General features: G+C 40.3%; 1 protein-coding gene across 3 annotated transcripts in view; it reads right to left on the bottom strand.

Moving 5' to 3' along the window:
- The window catches only part of MKK6 (MAP kinase kinase 6), a 338,959-nt gene that overhangs the window by 104,913 nt on the left and 207,729 nt on the right, over nucleotides 1-26,317 (bottom strand). For all 3 annotated transcript variants that reach the window (XM_089423254.1, XM_089423262.1, XM_089423257.1), the window contains exons 5-7: nucleotides 1,748-1,972; nucleotides 1,440-1,622; nucleotides 1,000-1,223 (exon numbers count right to left, since the gene is read on the bottom strand). In XM_089423254.1, coding sequence (XP_089279380.1) covers nucleotides 1,000-1,223; nucleotides 1,440-1,622; nucleotides 1,748-1,972 — 632 coding nt within the window. The remainder of the gene's footprint in view (nucleotides 1-999; nucleotides 1,224-1,439; nucleotides 1,623-1,747; nucleotides 1,973-26,317) is intronic.

The raw sequence follows: 26,317 nt of genomic DNA, 5'->3' as shown, positions 1-26,317 counted from the left end.
CCTTCTTGTGTCATGTTAAATGTTGGCTAGAGTATTGACAAGTAGGATAAAATAGTTTGAAGCAAGAATTGTATTGTCGGAGAAAACTGAATTAATCGAATTAAAATCCTATTTGGACAACCTGATCACAGCCTAACAGCTAAGTTGCATTGTACAGGGAAGGGAAACGTGTATCTGAAACAGGAACGAATTGGAAACACGACCCCAAAAAATTAGGAAACTGGGATATGCAATATATATATAAATAAATAAATATATATATATATATATATATATATATATATTTATATATATTTCAAAATTTTATAGTGAAACTTTGACAGAAAGAATTAAGTTTTAGGTTTCAACATTATAATTTAGAATACAGATGCATATTCAAAAATAAATAAGCAAGTGCTAAGGCCCAAGGTCCAAGAACATTTGAATGAAAAACATAAAATAAATAATGGGACAGCCTCGTTTATAAGATTTTTTTACTCTCTAGAGGCTTCTTGAAATCTACGGGAAAAAAATTAAAACATAATAATTAAACAAAAAAAGTTTAAACAATTAAAAGGAGAAATTGGGCAATATCAGCTTTGTTGTATGGACCCACATGCACTGTACGGTCACTGATATGCATATCTGTATGCAACAATCAGCATATCTGTATCCATTGAAAAATGATCCACATAATTGCAAGGTATTTCAAAAGCATCATCAAAATGGTATTTATCATTATCACAGTAACTGATCTATACCACCTGGCAATTTAAATCAAAATCATGCTTTGATACTCAGGTTATAGACAGTATTAAATTCAGCCCATATGCTCAAGAATCAGTAAACTTCAAGTGCTGAGCCCAAGAATCCGTAAACTTCAAGTGCTTAGCCCAAGAATCCGTAAACTTCAAGTGTTTTGCCTCCACCACTTGGATTACACAAACAGGACATTCAGCAATTTAAAATTTTGACAGAATTAAACATTCATCTGGCATCATATGTAACTTGAAATCTTACCAGGCCGAAATAAATGAGCAAAATTCTGGAGAAAATTGATCTGGTGGAGCAGAAGGTGGTGGTTTCTCAATTATTGTCTCCAACAGCTCATAGAAGTTCAACCAACCTTCTTCTTGTTCAAGAGGTAAATAAGGGAAGCGGCCTATTGCACACTCTAATATAACAAGTCCCAAGCTCCAGATATCACTGCTATACCCATATACATTTCCACTAATGCGCTCTGGCTGAAAAATACAAAATAAGCAGAGTTCACTTTTTTCAAAATATAGAGAGAACAACATATACATAACTGAGAAAATAAGACCAGCAAACTCAAATTTCTAAACTGGCAAACTAAGCCAAACACAATAAGCTGGCATCAAAAAGAATATGTCCAACATAAGCAAATACCTACAAAATTTTGTTGAAGTTAACTAGATAAGATTTCTAAAACACCATACCGCCATATAATTATAGGTGCCAACAAAGGTGTCACGTTGCCCCATGGAGTTTGCCAGAACTGCACTAACACCAAAGTCTGTAATCTTTACTTCACCTTTATGATTCACTAACAGATTTGATGGTTTAATGTCCCTGTGAATTATATGCCGTTCATGGTGCAAATACACCAAACCTTCAAGAACCTAGATAAGAAGCAATTGAGAAAACAATACTTTAAGAGAGAATAGCTACATTCCATCTAATTTCTAAATCAGCTTTCTTACGAAATGCAATTAACAAGAGGGTAAATTGCATTAAATAGTCAAACCTGCTTACAGACAATAGCAAGATACGGTTCAAGAATAGTTTTCACTTGCTTAATGACATCTGCAAGAGAGCCACAATCCATGTATTCCAAAACTAGGGATATAACACCATTATCGTAGAAAGCATGGTGACATACTACAACGTATGGACAATGTGAGGCTTTGTTTATTTTCAGTTCTTCTACAATCTGTTTCCGAACAGTCTCTTGGACATTCATTTGGATAACCTGCATACAAAAAAGAAAATAAAACATTAAAAAAACATTTACTCGGTAAAATGAAAACTAGTTGGAGACACTAACAAGCCTAAGGAGAAGAAATTATAAACCAAATATTAATAGCATGTACATGTAAACATAAATTATATAGATACATAAATGATATATATAAATAAGAGCACACAAACATAGACATATAAAAATATTTAGGCCATTCCTAGACAAAATTTTCACCCAGAAAACAGTTAACTTTTGAGAAGTTGGAATTTTTGGGGAGCTTTTGTTGGCTTTTCTTTCCTCACAAAACCCTAAAGCAAGAACAAGAAAATTACGAAAAAGTTAAGTGGACTTTCTCAGAGTTTATTGCGAAGATATGGACAGTAGGGGGGACCATAAGGTGTAATGCAAATTTTGAAATGGTCCACTGAGTAGAGGAGTCAACTGTATGAATTTCCATTTGACATAAAAGCCACTGCACCATGTAAAACGTAAGCCAAATTGTGCCTACAGACGTTCAACTTTAAGCAATTACCAGCCTGGGTGCCAAGGAAGATGCGAGGCAAACGATAAAAAAATTAAGGCTGAAATTGGCCAATTCTCTTCTTCTGCATTTGATCCACCACCTACTGTTGAAACCACTGCTTCTGACACCCAAAACAACTTCTCCATTTCGATCCAGCTTTGAACTAACAACCTCAACTAATATTGGTGAAGAATCCATACATAGGTTTCTTTCTCCCACTGCTCCACCAGTATCTCCACATAACCCAGAGGCCACAACATTGATTAAATATGTCCATCAGCAAGCTGAGAAGCTATCAGAAAATTTTGGTTTTATTCAGACTCACCTTTTAATGTTGATAGATCCCTATATTAGCAAGCGATGGTTGATGCTATTCCCATTTGTGAAGTACGTTTCAAAGCCCCTGGTTCCGACTCTCTTAACGTAGGTTTTTCACAGAAGATGTCCAAGATATGGAAAAATTCATTGTTGAGCATAGTTCTTTATAAAATAATAAAGGTTGCCCCATTATCTCCAACGTGTGGAGTGATGGGTAAAACAGAACATTAGAGAATTTTCTTGTATCTCATTCCCAGGGAACAAAAATTCTTAAATATGTTAATGCATCCAACCCTCTAAAGAATGCCTTATTGCTTCATGAGCTATAGAGTCAGCTGTGTTAAAGTTGGGGGGGTAGGTGGGGGTTGTCCAAATTGTGATAGAAAGGTTTCCAAATATTTGGCCATTGGCACACTTCCGACAGAGAGCAATCAGCAACCCCACTATATTTTGGACACATTGTTCAGCCATTTGTTTAGGCCAGATCTTAGAAGTTAAGATCTTTTACCTGTGGATATGGATCCTTCACCAAAACGCCAAAACAGGGTGTTCAGGACATTAAAAAGCATGTTTCAAATTGTTGTGGACAAGGAAACATCCATAACAAAATACAAATACAATCATGCATGAGTCCTCAACTTGTTGAGGAAATTTACAGAAGACAAGAAGCTTGATCATCCATTCATCACCAAATGTCCACTAATTTCTGTTGAATCTCCACAATCTTGGGTCTAGGTTAGAATCTTAAAATCTCTGACGCTACCAACCCAAGAATCTCAAAAAGAACTACTTTGCACGGCGGAAAATATAAAGCAGTAAATCACATATGCACAAGTATACACAATTTTTAACAAAATTGGACAATAATGTACAACCCAATCTTCGCTATATTTAACCAAATCTGCATAATACAACAGTCTATGGTATACAAGATATAATGACAAACTTTATTGCAGCTTCGATGTCGTATCTTGTCCTGCCGATCCTTCGCTCCCATACTGCTCACTAGCTGCCCCTTAGTCCTTCAAAGGACAACACATCGAGACTCCAGGAGGGCTTCCACCTAACACTGCTGCATGTCACTTCTGTAGCATGTACACGGGCTGATCCAATCTGCTCTCTGGGTAGGCCTAATCCTGAGCTCCAAACTGCCAGGCTAGCAGTCACCTTTGTCCATCAAGGTGTTGCACTTCGGCACCAATCTTCACCCAACCTTCAGCTCCTCTTCATCACTTCAAGATAGCTCATCTAGGGCTACTTTGGGCTATCAACACGCTGCCCTCCACCAGACCAATGATGCCCAATACTTCACTGTAGGTTCTACTCCTAGGATGGACTTTTCACCTCCACGGAAAGTCCTCCAAATGGCACCCACAGGCTGCAATGAAACCCGATCCAAATCTGGTCAACAAACTGTGACCCAACACACACAAGATGCACTTCAAAATGCATGCACTAGCTCACTGTTTTAGTGTATGTTGACTGCTGCAATTCTGGACTGGTTAGGGCACCCGACCACAGTCCCTAACAGCCCTGAAATCTGGCCCAGAAATCTGGCCTTTTCTGCGGCTGCCCTTCTCCAGCAAGTCTCCAACTCCACGCTACCTGTTCACTGCACCCGCTCACTCAATCAGGCCTTATGGCCCTCTTGTCTTGCCTAGAACAGGCCTATGGTGGCTTCTAGGGCTTGCAGCTTGCTACAGCAAGCCTTCTCCTTGCTGCGGCAGCCCTTCTCAAGGGTCTGCACCCTTCCTTCTGCCCCCAAAACAGACTTCCCTCCCTCGGCCTCCAAGAACAGGACCTCGGCCTTCCAACCAGCACTTCGGTCCTCCTGAAATGACCCAAAACAGTCCTTCAATTGACCTCACTGTCCTTCTTGGCTGCAGCCCAAAACAGGGATCTCTCTCTCCTCCAACAAGCTCTTCTCTTGTGTATGCGTGTTGCACAATGGATGAGGATTTGTCCTCCACTCAACCTCTTATTTATACACATAAAGAGGGTTCCAAAACGTCACATTTTAGGGGCTGTCCAGCTGTCACAAGCCTAAAATAACCTTAGGCTGACCTTGACACTTATGGTGTCAACCCCAAAATTACCTTCAAAAATTATGTTGAACACCTAATCCTCTATGGCTTGGTGTGGAATGTGAACAGCCACTGGAGTCCAAGAGACCACTTGGAATATGAATTCAAGGGTCACACCATGTACTATAAATGCAAATCATGTCAATAATATATGCAATCTAATGCTTATCTTTCATATGCGTTGTTTACATTCCATGTATGTTTAACATGGTATCAGAGCTGCAGGCATATTCCTGTCGTGCTCAAATATGAGCCACTGGTTTTGTGGCCTCCTTAGAAATTGAATTGTTGTGTGGCCTTCTTCAAACCTAACACTCTACAATTCTGCAAATATTTCTCTAACCTGAACGCTAGGTTTTTTGACATTTTCTTAGCTTGTCAGGTCAGCCATTTCTACTTGACCGTTTCCTATTTTGGCCGCCAACAAAAATGTGCAGCTCCTATTTTTAGCCAAAGTGCCATGTTCCTGCCTCAGTATTGACTTGAGTAACGCTTAGCGTAAGTGAGTCATTGTAACGTTGATTATTTGTCCCCCTTCACACTGCGAAATCATCCAAAGCCCTAAGCTTCTCTGCTATCATTTCCCTTCTAAGCCACTCAAACATTGTTGCGCTAGTTCAATATGACCAGGGTTCGAAATTGTTGAGCTTGTATATCAACAATATCCCTGCATGCTTTGGCTCTCCAGAACAGCATGCTTGCTAGATGATGCCACCACAATGCACCTTTTTCCATTATATTCTGGCTTCATGATAAACATTGTTGAGTCATGAGCATCCAAAATTTGTACAGTGCACGCAATTTGTCAGTGAGCAGTGGTATCAATATCACGCCTCCCCCATCCACGCCTGCTCCTGGTCACAATACGTGTATCATTATCGCATCCCTCCATACCTTTTCTCTCGTTCTTGAATGTACCGTCATGGTTGAATTGTTCCATAAATTGTGTCTGCATGTGTGTGGAATCGACAAAGGTTCTATGTGAGGACTCTCACAAGGAGGAAGTTGTGGAGTGCACAAATGCGGGACTGATAGACATGAGCCGAGACAAAATTTTGTCTAGCAAATAATGTAACTATTTCCTGTCCCTCACCGACATGGATTGGTGGAAGAGTTAAATGTGCAGGTTTAAAGCAAGCGGTAGATGGAGAGTGAAAAGTTTTCGTTCCAAATTTCAAATGGGACTGGTGGAGATGCGGGGTATTTTCACGAGGTTCGATATCGATTTAGAAGCTTGAGTCTGTGATTCATTATGTACATTGAGCCATTTACATGTGCGTTGAAGTCTCTTCATCTTCTGATGTTTGTGTGAGTATCGATGAAGTTGTTGTAGTGTTGATACATTGAATGCTTTATATATGTGTTTTTGAATGGAATTTGGTACAATTTAACAATAAAAGAGACGAATTTATTATCTCAATGATATCACTTGTTCCCGAAACCGAGGGGCAGACACAGCAGGAGTCATCATTTGCTCGGTAGCAACAGGTTCTTGTTTTGCCTGTGCAATGACAGGATTTTCATCTGTTTGAGACTCATTTTTCACAGAGCCCTTCTCGATCCCCAACAAATCCATCGCTACAGCCTGATCTTGCGACATCTCTCTTGTCAAGAACCGAAATACGAAATGTTGTCACGTCTTCCGCCCTCACCGTCTTTCCGCATAACTCAATTTCCAAGAATCGTTTTTCAAATTATCCACAACGCTCTTCTTCCCAAATCCAGTGGCAAGGTGCAATTCTAATAACTGTTTTGCACGTGTATTGAAGCAACAAACCACAGCAGCCATCTCATTCAACAGTGATGGAAAGAACATCCTGTCACACACAAGATAACAGGTGCGGCAAGCCCTACCGACGTCGTCTCCCTCTGCGTTAATGTCATTAACCTCACTGGAATTGTTTCCTTTATCCGAAGACAGCTTTGTGCTGCTTTGTTTGTGACATTAATAGTGCAGTGCTTGAAATTTTTCTTAAATTTCTTAAATCAACATAGGAGAAACCGGGGAGTCGTTCCTGGTGCCTTTGCATGTGCTCTCGGTACTTCTTGCAGAATTTCATCATTGAATCCTCCCACTGCACAGACAATTAACTAAGATTGGTAAGTTAGAGCGTTAAACAGTCTTAAATCTCATGTAACCTATGGTTAGCTATCCCTTCTCTACATTATGAAGTTGCAAACACTGACATACACCGGGTTGAATTGGTATGTGTATTGAAATTTAATTGGATTAGTTTGTTTCTTATTATACAAGTATCATAAAGATATATTTTATGCAATAGAGAGAGTAAAGTTATGATTGCAATGGAGATTGGAAAATCTTTGAAATCGTTGTGGTCGTCAACTAATACTTCTTTTCTAAAATGGCTCTGATTGGTGATGTATTAGAGTTATTAAATATTCTCACTCATTCAATTGTTGATGAGATGGTGAAAATTAACAAAAACACTCTCTGTGATATTAAAACATGTCTGCAGAATGCATAGGAAAAGCTTGATTTTTTGCAGCTTGAATCCCAACTTCAGCAAGATGAATTACAGCAACATAAGCATCATGACACCCATCAGAAACAAGAAATGGCAAATGTAGTACCCATTTCAAGAGTGAATTTGCATGCAAAAGCAGAAATTCAATCTGCACTTCTAAAGCCAATCATCAAACCTTGGGAAGAGCTTGTCCATAACAAGCACAGAACTGGTCTTGGATATGACAAGGATGTGTCCCTTCATATTCAAGATTACTCAAAGCCCATCCAGTTTCAAAGTGTTGGATTCCTTCATAATAGTTCACCTTCACTTGTTCTAGATTTTGCTCCTCCACATTTGCAGGCAAAGGTTGTTAAATGCCAACACTGTGACCGAGTTGGCCATATGAAAGATCATTGTTTTGGTCTTCATCCATGTGAGCACTGTCATAAAACCACACACTCCTCAAACAGATGCTTCAGAAACAAGCCTCCTGCAAAGAACAAAGATTCATCTTGGATGGATCGCTTTTTGGCAATGGGCTTCAACAGCCAAGAAGATATTTCAGTCATATGTTAGAACTTGTTCTAAAGTATTGAACAATCTTGCAATTTAGTTTTCTCCATCATCTCACCTTGTATCTGATAGGGGGGGAAGTGATGGTCATCTACAAGCTTCAAAGCCACATCAAGCGAGCCTGAGCCACAACCTGCCATACCAGATTCAGAGTTGTAGCCAGAGACAAAGATGCCCCTAAGCATGCCTTCGGTTGATGATCAGCCTTAAACCATCTATGCGGGTTGAGACATCTCTTCAAAGAATTGGGGACACTTCCTCTAGCAGAAGACTTCAGCTTCTTGCCAATTTTGGAAGAGTTCCAGGAATTGCATTAAGCATTCCAGAGTTGGTGGTCATCCTTAAACCATCACAGGTTGAGACCTCCCTTTTCAGGTTGAGGTTCTCCCTTTTATGCGGGGTGAGACCTCCCTTTCAAGGTTGAAGGTTTCCCTCTTCAAAACATGAGGAGCACTTCCTCTAACCAGATTTGGAAGAGTTCCAGGAACTGCACTAAGCATTCCAGTATTGGTGGTCATCCTTAAACCATCCCCCTTATACCAACATTTCAGAAAGCACAATTCAGCCTAGTGCTACCATGCATTTTTGCACATTTTGTATTACATCTCTCTTCTTGGACTCATACATACCCCTTCATATTAAGGGGGGGAATGTTAAATACCTAATCCTTATGGGTTGGTGTGGAATGTGAACAGCCACCAAAGTCCAAGAGACCACTTGGAATATGAATCGAAGGGTCACATCATGTACTATAAATGTAAACCATGTCAATAATATATGCAATCTAATGTTTATCTTTCATATGCGTTGTTTACATTCCATGTATGTTTAACAAATTCATATCTCCACTTCTACAACTCGGAATTCGACGATTCTTGAAGCGTTGGATTCTCCTTTCTGCCCTCTATCATCTCATGTCATCACATGTAGAAATGTGCTCATGGAAATGCCCAAAACACAATTTGGTGCAAAACCCCATACTTGGGTTCCAAGCCCACAAGTGACTCTTGTGGCACTTTGCCCTCCAAACCCCGAACCCTAGGGCTTGGAGTACCTCCCAAGCTACACAAATCAACACTCCCTCTTAGCGAGGGAGGTACTTCCAAGACTAGGAAGTAACTCATCATCATCATCACTACTCGCAACACTTGCCCAACTCTTGGCACTCACAATCGCAACAATCCCTGTTCTATGAACTACGCCTCTCTTGGAAGTGTCACTGTCACTGCTGGAAGCACCCTACTTCTTCTTTTCCTATAACGTCTTCCACTCTCTCCATGATTCCTTCTTGGTAGCTATAGGAGCACCCTTGCTCCCCACTGACCACGCACTCTTCTTGGACTACAAAGTCTCCCTCTGAACCTGCAAGCTCCCTCTAGAACTCGACTCCCTCTGAATCTCTGGAATTTGGACCTTCTTCTTGAGAAGGTGTACCTTTTTCTCAGGAACCTGTACCTGCTCCTCTGAAGCCTGCACCTGCACCTGCTTCTCTGGAACGTGCACCTATTGCACTTGCTTCTCATAATCCATAGGCTTCCCTGTCAAACTATATAGACCATGCTCTCTAACTCGAAGTACGATACCAGCGAAGCTAGAACCTCTATGCCTGAGTCTTGCCTTCCCATCCTGGAACAAGACCTCAAACCCCTTCTTCTCGATCATTGAGACAAAAATCACGCTATATATGAGTCTTGGTACGAACAGTACATCCTAGACCCGCATCACTCGTCCTGTCTCCATCCTGAATGGCACAACACCCAATCCTCGGATCTCCAATTGACTCTTGTTGCCCAACATCATGTGCAACTTCGAGTCCCATTTAGCTAGAGTCTCAAAAACCTCCTGTGACCCTGTCATATGTTTCGTCACACCACTGTCCACGTACCATCCATCCTCATCGATAGTACCCTACGAGAAATGAGAGATCATAGCAAAGTCCTCCTCCTCCAATCTCCTGGTAAGATCATCTATCTCAGCAGAAGTGGCAACACTAGTGACCTGCTTTCCTTTCTTCTTCTCGTCATCTCCCTTCTTCTTCATCGGACATCTCGACGAAAAATGACCCATCTCACCACAGTTGAAACACTTGACCTTACTCAAGTCCTTCTTCTACTTACCCTTCATTTGCACTACAAGTGCCACGTCATCATCGAAAGTCTTCTTCTTTGGATGAAGATCCTCGTCTCGCAACTCTTCCTAAATGAAGTCGTCCCATAGCCTATTCCAGTCTGGCAATTTCTCTCTATCAACAATTCCTTTGATGAAGGGATTCCATTCCTCGGTGAACCCTTTCAAGGAAATCCTCACCATATCTCCATCTGAAATAGTCACACCGACAGCAGCAAGCTCATATTTGACCTGAGACAATCTCGTCAGATACGAAGTCACGCCTTCACTCCTTATCATCTTGGTGGACTTCAGCTTATCCTCCAATACCAATACCCGGTTCTCGTCCTTATTCTAGAACAAATTCTTAAGAGCCATCCACATCTCACGTGCGGTGTCCTTCTAGCAAAACAAATGATGTATTAGAGCATCCTTCACAACATCTAGGATGATCAATCTCGCCCTTGAATCCAAATCCTCATACACTTCCAGCTCCTTTTGGTCAGTTGGCTTCTTGATGGCTTTCTCGGCAAACTCCCAGATCCTGTTGACCTGCAAGACCAACTTGATCCTTTCCTTCCATGGACAATAGTTGGACAACCCCTCCAACCTGTCCTCATACCGAATACCAGCCTGCAACTTCGACATTGTCACCTAAAATGTGACCAACTCCCTCTTAAGTTGTACTTTGTTGTGCACAACTCTGATTCACTGACTTCCAAAGTAGCTCAGACACACTTTGATACCATGTTGAATTTCCACGATCTTGGGTCTAGGTTAGAATCTTAAAATCTCTGACGCTACCAAACCAAGAATCTCAACAAGAACTACTTTGCACAGCGGAAAATATAAAGCAGTAAATCACATATGCACAAGTATACACAATTTTTAACAAAATTGTACAATAATGTACAACCCAATCTTCGTTATATTAAACCAAATCTAAATAATACAACAGTCTATGGTATATAAGATACAATGACAAACTTCATTGTAGCTTCGATGTCATATCTTGTCATGGCGGCCCTTCGCTCCCGTACTGCTCACTCGCTGCCCTCTAGTCCTTCAAAAGACAACACATCGAGACTCTGGGAGGGCTACCACCTAACACTATTGCACGTCACTTTTGTAGCACGTACACAAGTTGATCTAATTTGCTCTTTGTGTAGGCCTAATCCCGAGCTCTAAACTGCCAGGCTAGCAGTCACCTTTGTCCATCAAGGTGCTACACTTCGGCACCAAATCTTCACCCAACCTTCAACTCATCTTCGTCACTTCAAGATAGATTGTCTAGGGCTACTTTGGGCTATCAACACACTGCCCTCCACCAGACCAATGATGCCCAATACTTCACTGTAGGTCCTGCTCCTAGGATGGACTTTTCACCTCCACAAAATGTCCTCCAAATGGCACCAACAGGCTACAACGAAACTTGATCCAAATCTGGTCAACAAACTGTGACCCAACACACACAAGATGCACTTCAAAATGCATGCACTAGCTCACTGTTTTAGGGTATGTTGATTGCTGCAATTCTAGACTAGTTAGGGCACCCAACCACAATCCCTAACAGCCCTCAAATTTGGCCCAAAATTGCTCCCTTTGTTGCGGATTCCCTTCCCCAGCAAGTCTCCAACTCCATGTTGCTTGTTCACTGCACCAGCTCCCTCAATTAGGCCTTACGACCCTCTTGTCTTGCCTAGAACAGGCATGTGGTGGCTTCTAGGGCTTGCAGCTTGCTACAACAAGCCTTCTCCTTGCTGCAACAACACTTCTCAAGCATTTGCACCCTTCCTTCTAACCCCAAAAAAGACTTCCCTCCCTCAGCCTCCAAGAACAGGGCCTCGACCTTCCAACCAGCATTTTGGTCCTCCTGAAATGACCCAAAACAGCCCTTCAATTGACCTTGTTGTCCTTCTTGGCTGCAGCCCAAAACAGGGATCTCTCTCTCCTCCAACGAGCTCTTCTCTTGTGTATGTGTGTTGCACAATGGATGAGGAAATGTCCTCCACTCCACCTCTTATTTATACACATAAAGAGGGCTCCAAAACGTCACATTTTAGGGGTTGTCCATTTGTCACAAGCCTAAAATAACCTTAGTTTGACCTTGACACTTATGGTGTCAACCACAAAATTACCTTCAAAAATTCATATCTCCACTTCCACAACTCGGAATTCGACGATTCACGAAGTGTTGGATTCTCTTTTCCACCCTCTATCATCTCATGCCATCACATGTAGAAATGTGCTCATGGAAATGCCCAAAACACGATTTGGTGCAAAACTGCATACTTGGGTTCCAAGCCCACAAGTGACTCTTGTGGCACTTTGCCCTCCAAACCCCGAACCCTAGGGCTTGGAGTACCTCCCAAGCTAGACAAATCAACAATTTCCTCTCCTGGTATCTGTGTGAACACTTGAGCTTGAGGAGAATGTTTACGTGTGAAGGGTGAGCTGAATCAAAAATAGTGAGTCAACAGGTAAAACAAAGGTGTTCTAGTCTCGAAAATTTGTGGAGAAGCTCAAACACGAGTTCTCCAAAACCCATAAATCATTTCTAGAAATTCCACCAAGAAATTGCTCAATTAAATTAATTGACCATCATTTAAATTTTTCTCAAGTCTAACTTAGGAAAATTGGTTAATTAATAGTAATTAATTGAGAAAGTTGAGAATTCTCTAGAAACACAGATGGATTGACTTGGAGATGATATCAACCATTGATTAAGTTTTAATCTTAGCCATTGGAGTCCCAACTAGAGATTATAAGAAGAGGTCGATGGGTAGGTGCAGGTATACACATATAGAGAAAGCCAACAGTTTGAGTTGCTTGGGCAGTTCGAGCTAGCCAGCAACAGAGTTCGAGCTAGAGAGGGGACACAGAGGTAGAGAAGGGTAGAGGCAATGATCCAAAGGAAGTTTTCCAGTTCCAGAGAGGCAAAGAGAGAAGGCCAAATTATTTCTCCAAGAGGCTGCGCAGGGGCCTGTGCAAAGCCTCAAAGAGGGCATTCGATTTAGCTAGAGCAATGGCAGTTTCAGGTGCTAAGGGCTGGGAATATTTCTAGAGGGCCAAGCCAGAGGCTTCCAGACTAGCAACAGTCAGTTAGAAATTGATTCGAGGTAGTTCCGAGCTAGCAAGATTCAGGCTTGCACAAAGGCAGTAGGGGAGCCAGTTTGAGTGGCTAGATTGAGCTGAGATTGCTCGTCCAGGAAGGTATATTTATTCAATTGATTTTTCCAATGTTTCTCTCAGGTTGGATAGCCAATTGGGCATCCATATTTATTGTACTTACACTGCTGAATAATAATAAAACCCTCAGTTGTTGCATCAGTTTTCCCACAATGGGTTTTTCCGAGAACAATTGTCCAAAAATAATTGTCATTTTTACGTGTCTGTGTTAGTATTTCTCAATTCCTATTTTTGCTTCTACGGTATTTTTATGGTGAAGAAATTGCTGTGTGAATAATTCATTATTTTGCCATAAACAAAATAAACTGCATAACTATTTTATCAGTTAGAAGAATTATTTCTAGTTGTTGCATTTCTATCGAATTTTCACATGGTATCAAAGCATATTTGACAGACATGATGCTCAGAGTCGGAGGAAAATTTGGCTTTTCAGAGGGAGCAGCAAGAAGTTATTTTAGGGGTTGCGCAGAACCTAACCAAGCAGTGTGAATTGTTGGACAAGATTCAATTTTCTAGTTACAGGTGGCAATAAAATTTGATTTCTCCGGGGAATTGATTCTAGCAAGCAGAGGGAGCAGCAGCGTAGTATTTTTTGCAAAGTAGATCTCTTGTTTGGACGCAAAAGGGTTTTGCAGTAGCAAAATCAGCGTCGAGTGCAAGAGAAATTGCACACATAAAGGGAGTTTCTCTCAGAGGGTTTCTAGCTTCAGAAATCCAACAGTTTCCAGTTGTAGCAAGAAGATTTTTTCAATCCAAAAGGGAGCGTGAATAACAGAGCAAGCAATTGAATAGGAAAAAAAGGGAGATTTCCATCACACGTCGAGTTTTTGTAGAGATGGCTTCAGTAAGACTTCGAGATTAGGACAAATTAGAGGGTGCATCCAACTATTGTATCTAGAAGGCCAAGATGTCTTTCTTGCTAGTCGAGTATGGTCTAAAGATGTATGCAGAACGTGTTGTAGTTGTGCCTACAGATCCAGACCAGCTAGGGAATTACAATAAGGATACGTCCAAGGCAAAGCGGTTGATTCTCCATGGAGTTCGAAACCATATTGTCTCGCATGTGGCAGCCAAGAATACGACCAAAGAAATGTGGGATGCTATTGCCTCACTATATCAAAATCCTTCCGAGCAGTAGAAGATGTTCCTGAAGGAGAAGCTGAGGAATGTTCGTATGCAGAAGGGTGAAGGCATAGATCCCTTTCTCCCCAAAATTCAGGATATTTTGGATGACCTTGCAGTCGTAGGAGAAGCCCCTCAAACTACAGAGTTTGTGTGTTTGGCCCTGAACAGTGTCCAAGGCATTTTGGGACGAGATATGTTACCTGGGTGGGACCAGATGTGGTCAGACCTGCAACAAGAGGAGATGAGGCGATCTCTATTAAAGAGCTCCATCAGCGGCAGCAGTAGCAAGGAATTGAAAGGTGTGAAGGAGGAAGACAACGTGGCACTTGCATCAAAATGGAAAGCAAAAGGTCTCAGTGAAGTACAAGGCTTGCAAAGAGAGAAGAAGAAGAAAACAAATTCCAGAGTGACAGTTGCAGAATAGTTCCAGTCAGATGTTGAGGAGCACAGAGTAGTGTTGATAGCAGTGCAAGAGGCTCAGTGCAAATTCAACGGCAACGCAAATTTCTCAATGGACAGTGCAGAGGTTAGTGGCAGTCAAAAACTCAAGAAATAGTTACAACACAGAGACATAGTTGATTCAATATTTTGGATGTTTTTCAATTGCAGTGTTTGTAGTAGCAACAGCAACAATGAGAGGGTTGATAGTTGGGTTGCAGTGCAGATGCAGAGTTGGCAACAGTACAGGATGTACAGTGCAGTGTCGGCAACAGCACAAATGTAGCATGGTTCAGCTACAGTCAGTAGCAGATGAATCAGAGTTAACGCAGTGGTTGGTGGACAGTGGTAGGCAACTATAATTGTCAGACATCAACAATGTGGGGAGGATGTTATGGGGACAGTTGGAGAACACCTTCCTTGCTAAGAGGGAGTGTTAGTTGTTGTAGCATCGGATGGTGTTCTAGTCTCGAAACTCTATAGAGAGACTAAAGCACATGAGTTCTCCAAAACTCAAAAATCGCTTCTGGAAATTCCACCTAGAGATAGCGTATTAAATTAATAGACCATCATTTAAATTTTTCCTAAGACTAACTTGGAAAATTAGTTAATTAATAGTAATTAATTGAGAAATGTGAGAACTATCTAGAAACTCACACAAATCGACTTGGAGATGATTTGAACCATTGAGTAAATTTTAATCTTAGTCATTGGAGATTATAAGAAGAGGTTGATGGGTAGATGGAAATATAAACATATAGAGAAAGCCAGTAGTGTGAGTTCTTTGGGCAATTTGAGCTAGCCAGCAGTAGAGTTCGAGCCAAAGAGTGGACACTAGAGAGGGGCAGAGACAGTGATTCTGAGGAAGTTTTCCAGTTTCAGAGAGTCAAAGAGAGAAGGCCAAATTATTTCTCCAGGAGGCTACGCAGGGGCCTGCGCAGATCCTCAAAGAGGGCATTTGATTTAGTTGGAGTAGTGCCAGTTTCAGGTGCTAGGGGTCGGGAATATTTCCAAAGGGCCAAGTCAGAGGCTTCCAGACCTGCAACAGTTAGTCAATAGCTTATTCTTGGCAGTTCCGAGCTAGTGAGATTCATGCCTGTGCAGAGGTGACGCAGGGTCTGCGCAGAGGCAATGGGAGAGCCAGTTTCAGTGGCTAGATTGAGTTGAAATTGCTTGTGGAGGAAGGTAAATTCCCTCAATTGATTTTGCTAGTATTTCTCTCACGTTGGATAGCCAGTTGGGCTTCCATATTTATTGTACTCAGAATTTCATTGTTGCGTAATAATAAAACCCTCAGTTGTTATACCGCTTTTCCCACATTGGGTTTTTCCATAGACAATTGTCCAAAAATAATTGTAATTTTTATGTGTGTGCACTAATATTTCTCAGTTCCTAATTTTGCTTCTGCGGTACTTTTTATGGTGAAGAAATTGCAGTGTGAATAATTCGTTATTTTGCCGTAAACAAAAGAAACTGCATAATTAATTTATCAGTTAGAATAATTATTTCCAGTTGCTGCATTTCAAGCAAATTTTCACATAGCACTTGTTTTTTATGATATTTTTTTGCAAGATGCTTAGGAGGTGATTAGAATGTCAAAGCCACTGGCAAAGTCCCCAAGAATGTTGGGTGGAGAAAATCACCCCGTGGAATGTCACAAAACTAAATCCACACCAATAGCCAGCCATTTTTTTTTAATTGTTGAAAGATAACCATAACAAAATCACATTCCTTGTGCCTTTACAGAGAACAGTTCAATACCAGTAAAACTCAACAATACTTCGCTTAACTATATGATAACTCTTCGAGCTACATTCCAATCAACCTTGAAGAAATAAAAGACACTGGAAGACAGAGTTAGAGTTTCAAATATGCCTTGCATTGAATTCAGTCCTGGAAACATGTCATTGCACATTAAGGCACCCAAACAAGAGATGAATTGACAATGAGACTAAACTGGGTTGTTTGTTAAAAAGGTATATTAATTATCCAAACAAATCAGCTTCATAACTTCAGTACTATAGAATCTGCTGTGTATAAATCACAAAAAAATTGAAACAAAACACTAAAACAGCAACAACATAATCACATTCTGCTATAGCAGTGAGCTGACCTCTAAAGTAGACTTTCTACTAGTTTCATCAGTACCATACAAACAGTGGAAATGAACACAGGATACACCCACAGATGTGTAGTTATTTTTCTGTATTAAACCTGGCTGCTAAGGACAAACCTGTACACATTCATGTTTTCAACCTTTCAGTTTATTCTTTGAGTCTGGCTGGTTTGGGTTTCAGCTAAAGTCGTATACAACATCTTATTGTCAAATGGATATCACGTATCTTCCCAGCCTAAGCTACAGGAACAGGGCAAGCACTAGTTGGATGATAAAGTTGTCGTTAAGTGGACTTTCAACAGACCATAATGCATTTGCTAGTCTGATTTTAAACCTACAGTTTGTATTGATCCTTTGTATGAGAATACTTTCGTCAAAAAATGTCTAGAAAACACTGGGAAAACAAATGGACTTGTGACATACAAAATCTCAAAATACCATATGCTTAATCTTAGAAGCCTTGACGTTGATTTCTGTAGCATTGGATGTGCTCTTGCCTTGAGATTTTGCAGAGTCTAAGACACATGCATTCTCCAATACCCAGAATCGTTTGGGAAAATTCCACCTAGAGATGGTTTTATTAAAATAATTAACTTTTTTAAATGGTTCCCTAAGTCTAAACTTACGAGATCTGGTTAATTAAAGGGTATTAATTAAATCGGATGTGAATCTTCTACAAGAAGACGAGGATCAACTCCCAATTAATCTTAGCCCTTGATTACGTTTTAATCTTGGCCGTTGGAGCTCCAACAAGAGATCATAAGAAAGAGTTCGATGGGCACTTGGAGAACACATCGAATGAGAGAGATCAAAGATCGAATTTCTCAAGAGTAGCAATGCTGAGTTTCCGGAGAGAGATCAAGTGATCTTGCAGTGAGGGGCAAGGATAGTAGTCCAGAGGAGAGTTTTCCAGATCCGAAGAGTGCAAGGCAGAGAAGGCATAGACAGATTCAAAGAGGCAGTGCAATGCCACACAAAGGCAACGCAGAGCTCCAGAGGGAGTTTGAAATCCAGTGGGGAGAGTCGAGATCCAGTGCCAGAAGCTGGGGTGTGAGACCAGAGGGGCAGAAGGTCGAATTTCCAGACAGCAGGAGATCAACAAAGGAGGTGACGCAGAGCCCAACCAGTGCGACGCAGATCTGCATAGGATTGATGCAAAAGCTGCACAGAGGCAGCGTGGGGCCAGCCAGCCCTGATCACTGTCAGATCTCCCGAATTAGTGTGAGATTTTTCTCACTAACTCTTTGTCAGCATTTCTTTGTAACGGATAGCCAGTTTGGGCGTTCAACAATTTGTACTCAAATTTACTATTGCATAATAATAAAACCCTCAGTTGTTGCACTGGTTTCCCCACATTGGGTTTTTCTAGGGACATTGTCCAAAAACAACTGTGTTGATGTGTGTGTTTATCTCTCCAGTGTAGTATTTAGTTTCTGCAGTATTTTGTTTTGTGTAGGTTGCGTTGTATGTATTTCAATATTTGTCCTAGAAAACTGCAAGTAATTTGTTCAAGTAATTTAACAAATAAGAGAAATATCATCAGTGTGTTGCATTGGGAATTAGGTCACCGATTTTTCACATGGTATCAGAGCATAGATTGTGAGCAGAAGAGCTCAGTTGCAAAAAGGAAGAGGGAGTTCGAAATTACTACAAAGGCAGCAATTCGAAACCCTAGAGGCAACGCAGTCCTTAGGCCAAGGAGGTCGAAGTTTTGAGTGAGATCAATTTCTCTGAGTGAGTCGACAGAAAAATTTGATTCTCCAAATTGAAGCTTTCCAAAGGCAGAAAGGAGCAGCGCAGTTTACTTGCAGAGCAAATCTTCAGCTGGGACGCAGTTATTTTGCAGCAGTTGCTGGCAGAATAGCGTCAGAAGGAGAGAATAGCACATACTGAGGGAATTTCTTCCTCAGAGGAATTCCAGCGAAGAAGTCTAAATTTTTTTTTCTAGCAGAGCAACAGTAGATGTGTGCGAGATTTCTCACTCTAGAAGGGAGTGCGAATAGCTAGTTAGCAGTTTCATAGGGTAGAAGAGGAGGAATTCGACATTTGCAGAGATGGCCACGAATGCGCAAGATCCATAGAAGAGCAGCAAATTAGAACCAGTAGCTGCATATATCTCACATGAATCAGTATCCTTGCTACGGGAGCCCAACAGAATCAATAGCAAGAGGATCACAATGTCAGTAGACGCAGCTAGTCATTCAAATGACAATTTCATAACTAGTTGCAATCAATTTCCAGAAGACAGTTGCAAAACTAGTTGCAGTTACATACACAGTGTGAATTGCCTAGTTGCAGTATACATGTATCGTGCCATAGGCAGTCTGAATTGCCTAGTTGCAGTATACATGTGCAGTTCCAACCAGGAGATTCCCAGCGCAGAGCTTCGCAGTCCAGTTTCCAGTGCAAGATCACTATGTGAGTTGCCAGGAGGAAGTAGAGAGAATTCCCATAGGGAGATCGAGACTTGAAGGGAGTCGAGTTTCAAAGGGAGCAGCCCTATGGAAGCTAGTACTTCAAGAACTGGGGAGATCAGACCCATTATTGCAATAGTTGCAGCAGCACTACAGAAGCATCAGCATAGTAGTAACAACAACAATACGAGTAGATCAAATTTCGCGATGATGACATCCATACCTCCAGGACAGAGGTGGGGTGATTTGGTGTTATAGCCCTAGAGAGCTACAAGATGGGCAAGATCCTTGAGGAGTCCACCTCTTGGATCAAGACCTTGCTACAAGAGCCCATAGTCAGCAGTAGCAGGATGGACCAGTGTCAGTTGGTGCAGTCAGGTGCCAGAGTGACAGATGCAGTAGCTAGTAGCATTGGATTTTGAGCAGCGCAGAGCAGAGTTGGCAACAGTGCAGTTGGCACAGAGCAGAGTCAGCAGCAGCGCAGAGGCTTCAGTGACAACGCAGAGACTAGAAGCAGTCAAAACTTGAACGACAAATGCATCATACTAAACACAGTTGGTTCAGTATTTTGGATGCTTTTCAGTTGCAGATTTTGCAGTTGCAGCAACAGCAGATGGAGAGAGGGTTCCAGTGCAAATGCAGTAGTTGACAGCAGTTTAGCAAAGTCAACATCAACACAGATGCAGCTCATATCAGAGTTGTGCAGTAGTTGGTGGGCAGTAGAGCCAGACATTAGCAGCGCAACAGGAGATTGTACAGAGATAGAGTGAGGCTTCAATGGATTGCAACACTAGAGCACATTCCTCGCTAGGAGGGAGTGTTGATTTCTGTAGCATCGGATGTGCTCTTGCCTTAAGATTTTGCAGAGAGACTAAGACACATGCATTCTCCAATACCCAGAAATCATTTGGGAAAATTCCACCTAGAAATGGTTTAAATAAAATAATCAACTTTTTTAAATGGTTCCCTAAGTCTAAACTTACGAAATCTGGATAATTAAAGGGTATTAATTAAATCAGGTGTGAATCTTCTAGAAGAAGACGAGGATCAACTCCCAGTTAATCTTAGCCCTTGATTATGTTTTAATCTTGGTCGTTGGAGCTCCAATGAGAGATCATAAGAAGGAGTTTGATGGGCACTTGGAGAACACATAGAGTGAGAGAGATCAGAGATCGAATTTCTCAAGGGTAGCAACGTTGAGTCGTCAGAGAGAGATCAAGTAATCTTCTTGAAGTGAGCATCAGGGATAGTAGTCCGGAGAAAAGTTTTCTAGATCCCGAGAGTGCAATGCAGAGAAGGCATAGAGAGATTCAAAGAAGCAGCGCAGTGCTACGCAGAGGCAACACAAAGCTTCAGAGGGAGTTCGAAATCCAGTTGGGAGAGTCGAGATCCAATGCCAAAAGTTGGGGTGTGAGACCGAAGGGGCAGAGGGTCGAATTTCCAGACAGCAGGAGATCAGCAGAGGAGGTAACATAGAGCCCAGCCAATGTGACACAGATTTGCGTAGGATTGACACAAAAGTTGCCCAGAGGCAACGTGGGGCCAACCAACCAACCCCTGATCAGCGTCGGATCTCTCGAATTAGTGTGAGATTTCTCTCACTAACTCTTTGCCAACATTTCTCTGTAACAGATAGTCAATTTGGGCATCCAACGATTTGTACTCAAATTTACTACTGCATAATAATAAAACCCTCAGATGTTGCACCGATTTTCCTACATTGGGTTTTTCCATGGACAATGTCCAAAAACCATTGTGTTGATGTGTGTGTTTATTTCTCTCTAGTGCAGTATTTAGTTTCCGCGGTATTTTATTTTGTGTAGTCTGTAGTGTATGTATTTCAATATTTGTCGTAGAAAATTGCAAGTAATTTAAAAAATAAGAGAAATATCATCAGTTTGTTGCAATAGGAATCGAGTCATCGATTTTTCACACTTGTGACTTTGCAGCTATCATTTTGTGCTACTTAATACTTTGCAGCTAGCATATACTCCACCATGGACCTAGACCACCTGCAACCAATTTATTATCCACTTCATTCCAAAGAATGAGGGAACAATAGGTTCAGGCAGGATAGAGAAAAACAAATTGTGCTATTCAACAAAGAAACTTTAGAGGTCATCAAAGGAGCTTTTTCAGTTACCAAAGAAATTTCATGCGATGCCAGAGATCGAATTAATCTAGAGTGGCATCAACTACCTTGTTACAAAACTAAAGTAAAATGTCAAAACAGCAAGAACTGGAGCTGGCAATAAGAAGCCCAAGCCAAAGGCAAGAGCTAAGAGCAAAAGTGAGAAGTTAAGGCATTCTGAAACCATGGTCATGCACCCACAGTAATCTATGCCTAACATACTTCAACGGACTTATGCTAATTTAGATTTTTCTATTTTCTACTTGAATTGTTTTACCCTTTATCAAAATAAATGTTAATTCTTCTTGGTGCAGCCGAGGTTGACATTTAAACAACAATCAGGGCTATGAATCTTCAAACAAAGTGTTGAAAAATGTAACTTGTGTCAGTCTTCATAATTGTACTTGAGTCATGATGTAATGTAATTGTCAAAAGAAAGAAAAAGGAATTGAAAAATAACTCGTTAAAGCATGGGTTTCATGCTTGGGTCATCAATTTCTAGGTCAAATCCTCCATTGAAGGCTTCTAGGTTTTGTATTGAGTCAATAGAGTCATTGTCATTTTTATTAGACCCTTCTTGGGCTTTTGTATCATGTAAAAAGAATTATTTTTGAGTCAAAAAGATCATTTGTCACCTCCACACCAAGTCGGCCCTATCCTCAACAAGTCGGCTTGGATTAGGGCTATTTGACCCAGCTAGAAGGCTATAAATAAGAGGCAATTCGACCTATTTGGAGCACACACTCAAGAAGTTCGATCTACAAGAAAGAGAAGCAGAAAAAGAGAGTGAAATTGCTGGAGAAGAAGAAGATTAGTTGGGAAGACCTAAATCGAGTTTTTGGGCATTCTATCTCTCACACGTGTGAAGTTACTGGGTTGTTGTTGGGGCTGAAATTTTGAATCTACTGCAGGTCCGAAGTTCTGAAGCTAGGGGCCAAAAATTTGTAGCTGGGGGCCGAAATTCTGGATTGAAGTTACAACTGTGAAGCTAGTACTTGGAGACCTTGGCAAGGATCATCTACAGGAAGGGTTGACTTGGTGGTTGGAGGAGGTCTTTATCTAGGTCTAAGAGGTCTTGGATTGTCTCATCTTGATTTGAATCTACTAGTGGAAGAGTTGACTGGGTTTTCCCCTATAGAGGGGTTTTAGCCCTGGCTGAGTGCCTATATCTGGTGTCCTTGATCTTCATGTTTTGATTTGATGATTGCTTGATGAAAAGAAGATAAAAGAAGAACATAAACAAAGTTAATAAGAACTCAAGAATATCACAAGTAATTATCAATATAAGAAAATATTTCTGCCTTTCCAATTTTCTAACATGGTATCAAAGCTAAGGTGAAGAAGGAAGAAAAAGGCAGCTTGAAGATCTATTGAAGAAAAAGGGATCAAAGGAAGGTCATTAAGGAAAAGGATTATATAAGGAGAGAAGCCTACTATCTATAGGAACTATGTCAACTACAATGAAGGGAGAAAATAAGCTAGAAGGAGCCTCCAACTACAGGGCATGGAAAAAAAGGATAGATCTTATCCTCGCTAAGCACAAAGTTTTGGATCTTGTTCAAGGAAAAGTCAAGAAGCCTATGGATGATGCAAGAAAGACTTGAATCATGAAAGAAGTTTTGTTGTGGAGGAAGCCCTTCAAGAATTGATGCCCTACAAGGTTTGTTAAAAGAACAACTCAAGGTATGTTTGATTTGATTTAATTTGTTACAGAAAAAGGTATGATCATTCTCTTTTGAAATTTGCTTTACATTACTGGCATCGCTATGTCAAGGTCTTTGAATCATGGAGATTCTTGTTAGGGTGATTAATCATTAGATTGAATCTACCCTCGTTATACTGTCATGTGATCATTCTTGTGAAACCCTAACCCTTAGGGTTCACTATAAAACCCTAGCCTCTTGCTGCTAAGGGTATGTCAATGTTATGAAATCCTAGTCTACTTAGGGTTGTTGATAAAGTCTAGAAATCCTATTCTTTTGAAGTTTAAGGTTTTGATAATGTTATGATAAAAACCCTAGTCCTTTAGGGTTTGTTGTTAATGTCTAGGTTATATATCAAAACTCTAGATCTTTAAGGTTTGGTGAATTAGGGTTTATGATCAAAACCCTTGTAATAACTATAGTAAGATCCTAGGAAAAGAAATCATAAGTGTATATTCTTCTACGTGATTGAAACCCTAGTCTCGTCAAAATTGTTGTATATCTAACTTTGATATATTGATGTTTGTGTCATGGGTTTACCTAGTAGGTATAAATATTGATATGAGATACTAGTGCATGATAATGAAACCCCAGATATGTATATGCAAGTATGATATCTTGATTAATGATGAAATCTAGGGTAGATATTGATATTCTATGACATGATGATATTGTTTATTGATAAAATCTAGGGTTTGCACAAACCTAGTAGCCTGACATGTAATTCTAAAAAGAATATTGTTGAAACTTTAAATGATTGAATTGTTGATATCTAAGGCTTTATGTCTCGAAGATGGAGTCTAGGGTTTATGACAAAACCCTAGCAAGATATTGAAGTATGTATGTAAAATGTAAACCTTCTTGAATCTGAACCTAAATAGGTTTAGGAATTTCATGCTTCCATTGTAATGATATGATTTTGATGTAGTTGACTTCATTCTTCTATATATTTGTATTTGGTTGTACTTAAAGTTTTGCAAGTACACAATCTTCAAGATGTTGAAGATGATTGTAATTGAAGATGATAATAATGATGAGCATGATGAAGGAAGAATGACGGTGATCAAGATGACCTTGATGACATGAGAAAGAATGAAGCATATCCGATGTTGTTGTTCTCCCTAAGTTGAGAGGGAGCATGGTTAGAAAAAAAAAAAAGGTACATCTCCCTAATTGAGAGGGAGGGCATATTATGATAGTCATAATGAATACCTTGAAGAAAGAATGAAATCGAAGAATGAATGAAAGCACTGCAAATGGATTTACAAACAAAATATTTGAGAAATGTTGAGGCTGTATTAGGTGCTACCGAAGAAGTGAAAGAAGATAGCTTTCGAAAAAATTGTATCTGGATACTTTGATAATGATATGAGTAGCATCAAGATGACTGAGGACCCCGAAGGTTTGTGTTTACTTGTATGTATACTTAAAGGTTTATTACTAATTTGGGTTGTGACTGTGTAGGATCTCTCTATAAAAAGGTTGAACGTTTGAAGCATGCTTGGAATGATGAATATATATCAGATTTAGTTGAAAAGGAGAGATGAAGCATCTTGTGGCAACAAGATGCTTGGGAGGACATTTGGCCAACCTATGTGTTGATGTCTAGATCCCGAAGTAGGGAGGGTGGCATTGGTCATGGAGCTCCGACCTTAGAAACGCACCTAGATCCTAGGTTGGTGATAGAGCTTAAAAGCATGATGGTACCTAGAGTGGCTAAAGCTTGAGTTCACCTTAATCCCACCCAATTAGAGTACCCTAGTCAAGTATCTAATTTGTACCATCGCATGTGTGCTATGACTCTTCATAGATCATATCATTTTGAGATCTTCCATGTACCTATATATGTAATTATGAATAACTCCTCAACTGAGAGGGAGTATTGAAAAATGTAACTAGTGTCAATCTTCATAATTGTACTTGAGTCGTGATGTAATGTAATTGTCAAAAGAAAGAAAAATGAATTTTTTATAAAAGAAAAATGACTTATTAAAGCATGGGCTTCATGTTTTGGTCATCAATTTCTAGGTCAAAGCCTCCATTGAAGGCTTCTAGGTTTTGTATTGAGTCAATAGAGTCATTTTCATTTTTATTGGATCATTTTTAGGCTTTTGTATCATGTAAAAGCAATTATTTTTGAGTCAAAAGGATCATTTGTCACCTCCACACTTAGTCGGCCTGGATTAGGGCCATTCGACCCAACTAGAAGGCTATAAGTAAGAGTCAATTCGACCTATTTGGAGCACACACTCAAGAAGTTCAATCTACAAGAAAGAGAAGCAGAAAAAGAGAGCAAAATTGCTGGAGAAGAAGAAGATTAGTTGGGAAGACCTAAATCGAGTTTTTGGGCATTCTATCTCTCACACGTGCAAAGTTATTGGGTTGTTGTTGGGGCCAAAATTCTGAATCTACTACAGGTTTGAAGTTCTAAAGTTGGGGGCCGAAAATTTGTAGCTGGGGGGCCAAAATTATGGATTGAAGTTGCAACTATGAAGCTAGTACTTGGAGACTTTGGAAAGGATCATCTACAAGAAGGAAGGGTTGACTTGGTGGTTGGAGGAGGTCTTTGTCTAGGTCTAAGAGGTCTTGGATTGTCTCATCTTGATTTGAATCTACTAGTGGAAGAGTTGACTGGGTTTTCCCCTATAGAGGGGTTTTAGCCTTCGCTGAGTGCCTATATCCGGTGTCCCTAATCTTCATGTTTTGATTTGATGGTTGCTTGATAAAAAGAAGATAAAAGAAGAAGATAAACAAAGTTAATAAGAACTCAGGAGTATCACAAGTAATTATCAATATAAGAAAATCTTTTTGCATTTCTGATTCTCTAACACAGAGTACACAGCTAATAAACAGAAGCGCAAATACACGGGCAAACTCAGTTATTTATTCTTGGCTTCATAAAAATTTATAACTAGATACCAGTAATAAGCAAAGGTTTTAATTGATGTTGCAAAAACATGTATTCCTTAACCATAAACCATAATGATTTTGTAAACAAGGATAAATAAATAACGCACTTTCTAGAACTGGATGAGACAAAGTGATTTCCACCCGACTGTAGGTAGTTTGTTGTTGACACCACCCCCCATGTTAATGTTTGTAGTAGCAGATAGATTTTTTTGCATTGACTAGGTGAAAAACCCTCCTTGGTAAAACTTGCTCAATT

Source organism: Pinus tabuliformis, chromosome 6, assembly GCF_031772625.1.
Source record: "Pinus tabuliformis cultivar Carrire ecotype Pingquan chromosome 6, CPIR1, whole genome shotgun sequence".
Classification (NCBI taxonomy): domain Eukaryota; kingdom Viridiplantae; phylum Streptophyta; class Pinopsida; order Pinales; family Pinaceae; genus Pinus; species Pinus tabuliformis.
This window is presented reverse-complemented; position numbering and strand designations above follow the sequence as displayed.